This window comes from Onychomys torridus, chromosome X (assembly GCF_903995425.1).
Source record: "Onychomys torridus chromosome X, mOncTor1.1, whole genome shotgun sequence".
NCBI classification, from domain to species: domain Eukaryota; kingdom Metazoa; phylum Chordata; class Mammalia; order Rodentia; family Cricetidae; genus Onychomys; species Onychomys torridus.
Genome location: NC_050466.1, coordinates 110,828 through 120,338, shown reverse-complemented (window position 1 = coordinate 120,338; position 9,511 = coordinate 110,828). Strand labels below are relative to the sequence as shown.

The 9,511-nt window shown below is 38.2% G+C and overlaps 1 protein-coding gene across 1 annotated transcript; it reads right to left on the bottom strand.

Annotated features, from left to right (window-relative positions):
* Positions 1 to 743: 743 nt before the first annotated feature.
* Positions 744 to 1,118, bottom strand: LOC118573943 (E3 ubiquitin-protein ligase PPP1R11-like). Its single transcript, XM_036174527.1, has one exon. The coding sequence runs from the start codon at positions 1,116 to 1,118 to the stop codon at positions 744 to 746; it is 375 nt and encodes a 124-aa protein (XP_036030420.1).
* Between the last annotated feature and the right edge of the window lie 8,393 nt (positions 1,119 to 9,511).

The window sequence follows — 9,511 nt, the reverse complement described above, 5'->3', positions numbered from 1 at the left end:
GGAGAGGCCGCGTTGCCCCCCTGGGAATGTAGCCTAGGGGCAGAGTTCTGGGTTCCTGCGTAGAAGACCTTAGTTTCATATTCCCAGTGTTCAATTCCCTTCACCGCCCAATTTCCCTCCTTCTTCTCTTAAGTTGTTTTGAGCTTTTTTGTTTCCAAACCCAATGAATCTTATGTATCATTAGCCAATGAACCAAATGCGTCCCTCATCCCATATATATGCAAATATGTCAACCATATGTCTGTTGCTATGTTTTCCCTGCTATGATGGAATGTATTCCCTAGAACTGTCAGCCAAAATGATCTCCTTCAATTGCTTCTTGTCAGTTATTTTGGCACAACTACGAGGAAAGTAACTAATACAGTGTGGACAAGGTAATGACTTGGAGAAATTGTGGAGTTTGATGTGACGACCATGGGCTAACCAGGAAGAGATAGGTACAGAGAGTCCAGGTTTCTGAGGACAAAAAAGTAAGCAAATATGTCTTGGAGAACCTAGATTCCTGTATGGTTAACAAGCAACTATGCCATACCAGGGCTTACAAATACTCTGTATGATCCATGTTTCACCCTCTGCCTTCCTTCATTATTACTTCCCCGCCCCACCTGCCCTTCATTGGGCAAAGATTAAACATACTACACACAAGCGTGCACAAAAGAGTCAAACAACATTTAATCCCTGAGTAGCAACATGGACATAATGTGGTTCAGTCTAGTTCAGGGATAGGAGAAGCAAAATGAGGTTTAGCCATTAATGGGGGAAGGAAGGGACTCAGGTGGATCTTTAGGCTTGGGAGATGAAGTCCTAGCAACAGTATTTGAAAGAACACACCTTCTCTTTTGATGTCCCCGGGCACAGAGTACATCACCATTGTCATTGTCTTCATTTTCACTTTCTGACGAGCTCTCACCAAAGGCACGTGGCTTCTCATAAACACAGCATTTGGATGAGCGACGGCCCAGGTGCTCATTGTCAACAGTGTCACTTGACCACTCAACTCTCTTGCAGGACTTTGACTTCTCTAACGGCTTGGACAGACTGCTATTTTTGAGCTCATCTTTCAGTACAACTGTGGGCTCCTGAACGGCTTCTGTCAGCTTAGATGCTGACTCTTCCATCGCCGAATTGGAAGTGGGGCAGAGGAGAGGAGTTGATGTATTGAAGGAATCTGAGAAAATCAGAATTTGAACGCAGTCAGAGTCGCAATTAGAATCGAATGTCACATTTGTTCTTGTCTTAGCATTCTCACCCATGAGATACCCAACTCACTACTGTTTCTTAGTTGCTTGTTTGTTCAAAATCAAGTCTTGAAATCACAGAAAATGGTTTGGTTACTAGGGAAGTGGCAGAAAGAAAATCTAGGCCAGACTACTTCAATCTCCTGTCAGATTAAAAAGTAAAAGATACTTTAAAATGCATGTCTGTGTGAAAATGAGCCTAGAGAAATTACCACACAGATCTTAATTTCTGATTTGTATTTGAGTAATAACACACACACAGATGAATATTTATTTCTATCTATATAAACAATTCTCTGAGTATGCCTATAGTATTCTGTGTGTACTGATGAGGGTTAAAGACATGGCTAGAAAGAAACTCAAGTGCCATACTACTAAGGGAATCTGAATTTCTTTTTTTTCTTGGAGCTGAGGCCTGAACCCAGGGCCTTGCACTTGCTACCATTGAGCTAAATCCCCAACCCCTAGAATGGGAATTTCAAATTGGAATCCTTATAGAATTATTAATTTATTAGGCAAAGAATACAATTTACTGTGTATCTTAAGTTTTAGTGAAGTACCAATGTGAAGGCAGGAAATGAATAGAGATTTAAGAGTTTAGTTAGTAATATAGATGAGTAATTAAATATTAACTAACATTAGTACAGGTGATAAACAGAAGGAAGACAATTGTCAATAACTTGATCATTTAAAAGGGGAAAATCACTTGTTATTAAGGGTGGACTTGAATTAGAATGTGGACAACACCAGATCTGAGGAGGAGGACTAGACTAAGCCAGGGAAATTAGCAAACTCTAAACCATTGGGGCTATAAAATCAGAGTCCCTGGTTTGTAAATGACCCACTTTATATACATACCCATTTAATTGAGATCTCCACCAGGTCTCTCTGGTCTTATCTAGGTATTCTGTCAGCAGACATCCTTAGGAGACCAGCTTTGCTACTGCTTTGTTGTGCCTATCTCCATGACAACTAAAAGACACAGATGGAATTATGCTTTTATCTCCTAAGAGACCTGACTTTGACTATTCTACCTACTGATTGACTTGAAAAATAGTTTACCTTATACATCTTTGTTTCACAAGGGACCAGATCTCTTTTTAAAAAAATCACAGCCTTAGCAGTCATTTCAATTCCTGTCAATACTTGGCAAGGTCTGAGAATTTCATTTACCATATGGATCTGTTAAAGCTGTGTCAAAATTTCTTAAGAAATGTTTTATTAGTGTATACTTATTTAACAAAGCAATGGGCTTAATAATGCTCTTTTTGTTTAAATATATTGCTTATTTTCACTATACCCACCCTCCATTGCTTTCTCCTATTTCTCTTTCACAACTGCCCTTTCCATGTTTAATCAACTAACTTCTTAAGATTATATATCCCCAGTCCCAACCCTAAAGTCTAAAATCCAAGCCCACCATATTTCAATTTGTCATACCCTATAGGTATGGTCAAAAAGTGGATTGAGCCAGGGGAGGTGGTATCGCACACCTTTAATCCCAGCAATCGGGAGGCAGAGCCAGGGGGATCTCTATGAGTTCGAGGCCAGCCTGGTCTACAGAGCGATATCCAGGACAGGCACAAAACTACACGGAGAAACCCTGTCTTGGAAAAAAAAAAGTGGATTGAAAATAGTGTGGGTCAACATTTTGTTGGCCCACAAATCTAGCTCATGATCCAAAAGTGTGCAATCCCAGTAGACATTAAGTAAATTAAAAATGAATGTGAGTGACATCTTTGTTAACTCTTTTTAAACTATGTCTGTTTAAATAACTTAAAACGACACAATTAAAATATTTAAAAATAGAAGTCCATTTTCCCACATTTCCTCAATGACAACATTTCATGTAGTCACAAATTAATCAAATCATGGACATGGGCACAACATTATTAGTTAAATGACAAGCCTGCTTTAGATCTAACCACCTTTTACTTGTACATATCACTGTTTTTTTTTCTTCTGTTGTATAGTTCTATTCAATTTTTTCAGGTTTCAGTTCATGCAGACATCATCAGAATCAGCACACAGAAGTATTTCAACCTCATAAACTATCTCTTACTACCCTTGATCCCTGGAAATAAGTGTTTGTGTTCCATCTTTATGAGTTTGTCATGTAAACAGTGTTATGTAAGCAATTATAGACATTTTGAAATTGGACTATTTTTTTCACTCAGCATAACACCGCTGAAATTCACTCAACTGTTGTTTCACCTTTATTATTGCTGAATAATGTTGCATTTATGAATTATCATAAGCTGTTTTACCCAGTCATCTGTTGAAAAATATTGAGGTTATTTTCATTTTGAAGCCATCTTGAGTAAAGGTGTAATGAACCTTTTTCAGAGGACATAAGTCTTCCTGCTTCTAGAGTGAATGCCTATGGGAAGTGGCAACACATACCTGTAATTCTAGCACTCAGGAAGCAGAGGCAAATACTATGGAAACCAGGGTGGCATTTCCTCAAAAAGTTAAAAATATGGCTATTACATGGCCCAGCTTTACTACTCCTGGGCATATATGCAAAGGACTCTATGTCCTACCACAGATATTTGCATTCATTTTTATTGCTGAAGTATTCACAGTAGAAAGGAAATGGAGACAGCCTAGATGTTTGTCACCAGATGATCATCATCAGGTGAATAATAAAAGTGTGGCCCAGTACACAATAGAATTTTACCCAGATGTTAAGAAACATGAAAAATTTCAGGAAAATGAGATGACCCAGGCTCAGAAAGATGAATGTTCTCTCTCACCTGCACAGCCCAACTGTCAATGTTGGTGTGTATGTAACTAAGGAGTTATGAGACTAGACAGAAGAGCATGGGAGATGAATAGGCTACACTGAGAAGGGAGCAGAAGAAGGGCACAGAGGACACAAAAGCAGAAGGGAGGCTCCTAAGTGTGAAGCGGGAGAATTGGGAAGAATGGGTGAGAAGGACAACCAAATTTTGTTTGAAAATTGATGTAATGAAGCAATTCTCTGTAAGTGAATAATAAATAAATAATTAAATGAATTAATAGAATAATAAATAAATAATCAAGAAAAAAGAGGGGGAAGTAAGACTGGTACAAGATGACTGTGAGTTTGAGGCCCAGTACTGGTTACACCAAAAACAAAGAGTAAATCCCCAAGAATATCTGTTTAGCTACACAAAAGGTACGTGTTTATTTTATAAATAATGGCCAGGCTTTTTTTTCTTAAACAACTGTACCATTGTACATTCCCAGTATGTTTTTTGTTCTGATTATTTTAATTTGTGTAACACAGTGTATTTAGAGACACATATATCATCATGGTCACAATAATCATTCCCTTTGTTTCTAGAATTTTTTGCTTAAAATATAACTTACATAATATTAACATAAAATGATAGATTTATTTATCATGTTCTATTATTTAGTTTTTTATTTTTATTAATTTTTAAGTTAACACATAAAACAATTGGTTTCATCATGCTATTTTTATACATAAATGTCTGTATATTGTATACCTAGTCATCCCCCTTTCTCCCTGCTTTCTTTTACTTCCCCCTCTTCCCACCTCCTCCTTGTTGTTCCCACTATTCCCCATTGTTTTCTTTTTGGTGTACCACAACTTGCATTTAAAGCCAATTTCCTATAAACAGAATACTGATAAGCAATATTTTTTTTGTCCCCTTTGAAAATGTCTTTTGAAATGGAAAACTCAGATGTTCAAAGAACATTTACACATCTTTCCAGTAAGCAGAGCATCAGATGTATACCTATGTGAGAACCAAAGTCTCATCTGAACTGACTCCTGCCTCCCCAGGAAAGAAAGCCTGAAATTTTGTTTCTAAAGGTGGAACGTGATACCACTGTATATATGTACTATGATTTTAACCCATTCATCTGTTGTTGGACATCTAGGCTGACTACATGACTTGAGATTACATCTCATATCACTTAGAATGGCTGCCAGAAAGAAAGCCAAAAATATCAAGTGTTGCTTAAAATGTTGGGTTGGTATTATATAAGAATCCTTACATAAACTGGGCAGTGGTGGCACACTTCTTTAATCCCAGCACTCAGGAGGCAGAGGCAGGTGGATCTCTGTGAGTTCAAGGCCAGCCTGGTCTACAAAGCAAGTTCCAGGAAAGGTGCAAAGCTACACAGAGAAACCCTGTCTTGAAAAACCAAACCAAAACAAAAAAGAATCCCTACATACTGCTAGTGCAGCCACTATGGATATCAATATATAGATCACTCAACAGACTAAAATAGAACTACTGTGTATTTCAGCTACATCATCGCATGTATATATTTCTAGAGGAATCAAAGGCTGCATGCAATAGAGACAACTGCATACCCAGGTTTCTTGCTGCATATTCACAATAGCTAGTGACTAGTCATTCATAGATAACTCATTTGGGGATAATAATAACAATGTATCATTTAGTGATCTATATATTTTTATATGATTTTTTCAAATGAATTATTTCCTGATAGATATTTTTATTGCATTCTGTATGTGGTATCTTCGTTGTATTGATTATTCCCTTTGTTGTCCAGATATATACTAGTTCAATTTAATGACATTTGACTCTGTTGGTTTTATTACTTATATTAATGTCTTAAAGTATTTCCTTTGTCCATTCTTCTAGTGTGTTCCTACTTCATTGGAGAAACTTCTTACGGCAATGAGCAGAAATCCATTACTGAACAAAATGCCAATAATAATTGATGGTGGAGTACTCAGCTTCCATCATCCCCTCCAAGGATCAAGAAATATCTGCAAAGGAAAATGGAAGAAGGTAAGTGACAAGATGGGAAGATATGGACCAAAACTCTGTCTTCTAGACACCAGAAAACCATTGCACTCATGAACTTACTTGTGATTATCTGCACAAGATCTATACAAGACCAGCTGTGTTAATATTTCCTCATGGATGGAGAAGGGACCAAGATGCCCCCACCCCTCCTTGGCAGTTAACTATTGGCAGTTAACTGTTGTTGTAAAAGGGATTATCATTTTCTTCTATGGTGTAAACAATGGTATATTTTCCTTGCCCTATTAAGCTGCCTCTATGGGAGGGGAGGGGTCCCAAAACAGCTTGACCACACAACTACCATGACAGGTTTAGAGGCCCAGACACAGTTTCTGTAGCAGGCTCACTGGCAGGCAACACCCAGATCCAGAAAAAGTGTGATCTGACCCACCCAGGGAGGGCCTGCATCTAAGGGGAAATATCTGACATTCCAAACATTCCCTATACCCCTAGACAAATGTCAGCCAATCGGGCTTCTGAACCCGGGAAATCACCTCACCCCAACCTCTGCTATGATAGAAACTTTACCAGTCCCAGGCTCAGGGCTCTCTGCTCTCACTGCTACATCAGACCAAGAATCCAAGCTCTGAGCTTAAAAATAAAGGCTCTTTGCTTTTACATATGGAATTTGGTCTCCATGGTGGTCTTTTGGGGGTCCCCACAATCTGGGCATAACAAACCAAGCATGATGATCATGGGTCCTTATTTTCCAATACAACAAACCAATTAATATAACAGGCTTGGTATGATGCAATGGGGTAATGTCAGGGATACTTAGAGTAACATTCCCTTTCCCCCATTCTTAAAATCTCCTTAAATGTGTCTCCTAATAACTGTGCTTTAGAATGGAAAGGCTAGTCCAGTAATAATAAAACAATAGCTTGAAAATGAGATATTAAAAAGTTTTAAATAGACAAGCACCACCTGTACCAATTGGAAGAAAAAGTGAATGACTAGTCTCTCAGCTAATTGCCCCAATCCCTAGGCCCTATGCCCCAGGGTACACCCCATGCCACTCCCCCTCTCATCCCAGCCCCAGCAGCAAGCCAGCAGGTAGGAGTCCTGCAGGCAGGCTACTCTACCATAGCCACCACCCATTGGACTCTAACCTACAAGACCCACTCTGGCTCCCAAACCCACCAAACCCATCATCCTTTCTCTAACCAACCATTCCCCTCAACATCAGCATACCCTACAGGCACAAGCGCCACCCACACCAGTCGGAAGAACAGGCACAGGCAAAACCTACACCTGTTGGAAGAACAGATCCCATAGGCACAAGGAAAGCCCACCCCAGCCAGAAGAACTGGAGGATATGCTAGATCTATGTACCCAAACCCCCATAAACCTCAGCTGAGACATCCCTGACAACCAGCCAACCACCAGAACCCTTGGCCACCCAGGCCAAAAAACAACAAAGGAAACAAACAATAAAGGAACAAAAGACCCATCCAACTAAACATCACAAGAAGCAGCACCTATACCTATAATTATCCCAAACCCAAATGGGTAAATGACAGTGTAAGAATAATTCAACAACATAAAGAGCAATATGGCACCACCAGAACCTAATGGTTCTACAACAGCATCCCAACGTAGATGAAGCAGAGGAAAATGACCTTAAAAATAACTTCATGAAGATGATAGAGGCCCTTAAAAAAGAAATGAAAAATTCCCTTACAGAAATCGAGGAAAAGACAAACAAAAATTGTAACAAACAAACAAACAAAAACAAAAAAACAAGTTCCATAAAGAAAGCCCAAAAAAAAAAAAATCAAACACATGAAGGAAACAGTTCAAGACTTGAAAATTGAAATAGAGGCAATAAAGAAAGCACAAACTGAGGGAATTCTGGAAATAGAAAATCTGGGTAAATGAACAGGAATTACAGACGCAAGCATTACCAACAGAATGCAAGAGATGGAAGAGAGAATCTCAGGCACTGAAGATACAATAGAAGAAATAGATTCATTGGTCAAAGAAAATGTTAAATCTTAAAATGTTAAAATTCTTAACACAAAACATCCAGGAAATGACCAAACCTAAGAATAATAGGGACAAAAGAAGGAGAAGAATTCCAGCTCAAAGGCACAGAAAATATATTCCACAAAACCACAGACTAAAACTTTCCCAACCTAAAGATGGGCATGCCAATAAATATACAAGAAGCTTAAAGAACACCAAATAGACTGGACCAAATAATAATAATAATAATAATAATAATAATAATAATAATAGTAATAATCAAACCACTAAACATACAGAATAAAGAAAGAATATTAAGAGCTGCAAAGGAAAATGGCCAAGTAACATATAAAGGCAGCTCTATCAGAATTACACCTGACTTCTCAGTGCAGACTCTGAAAGCCAGAAGGTCCTAGACAGATGTTTTGTAGACACTAAAAGACCATGTATACCTGGCAAAATCTTAATCACCATAGATGGAGAAAACAAGATAATCCATAACAAAGCCAGATTTAAACATTACATATCCATAAATTCAGCCCTACAGAAAGTACTGGAAGGAAAACTCCAACCCAAGGAGGTTAGCTGCAGCCATCAAAACATAGGCAATAGATAGTCTCACACCATCAAATCCCAAGGAAGGGAAACACACACACACACACACACACACACACACACACACACACACACACTACCACCACCACCATCCAAACCAAAAAACAGCAGGAATTAACAATCATTGGTAATCATTAATATTCCTTAATATCAATGGACTCAATTCACCAATAAAATGACACAGGCTAACAGAATGGATATGAAAACAGGATCCATCCTTCTGCTGCATACAAGAAACACACCTCAACTTCAAAGACAGATACTACCTCAGAGTAAAGGTCTGGGAAAAGATTTTTTTCAGTCAAGTGGACCTAAGAAGCAAGCTGGTATAGCTATTCTAATATCCAACAAAATAGATTTCAAACTAAAATTAATCAAAAGACATAGAGAAAGACATTTTATATTCATCACAGGAAAAATACATCAGGATAAAATCTCAATTCTGAACATTTATGACCCAAATACAAGAGCACACACATTTGTAAAAGAAACATTACTAAAGCTTAGATCACACATCAAGCTCCACACACCATAGTGGGAGACTTCAACACCCCACTCTCACCAATGGACAGGTCTGCCAGACATTTAACAGACAAATAAGGAAACTACACATGTTATAACTCAAATGGATTTAACAGGTACCTATAGAGCATTGCACCCAAACACAAAAGAATGTACCTTCTTTTTGGCACCTCATGGAACCTTCTCTAAAATTAACAAAGCAAATCCCAACAGATTAAAAAAAATTTGAATAACCCCCTGTATCTTATTAGATCACCGTGGTTTAAAGCTAGAATTCAATGACAACACAAATTACAAAAAGCCTACAAACTCATGGAAACTGAACAATGCTCAACTAAATCACCCCTGGGTCAAGGAAGAAATAAAGAAAAAATTAAATAC

Excerpts from the sequence above, each read along its gene's own strand:
- LOC118573943 (XM_036174527.1), bottom strand. The coding sequence starts at position 1,118 with ATGGAAGAGTCAGCATCTAAGCTGACAGAAGCCGTTCAGGAGCCCACA.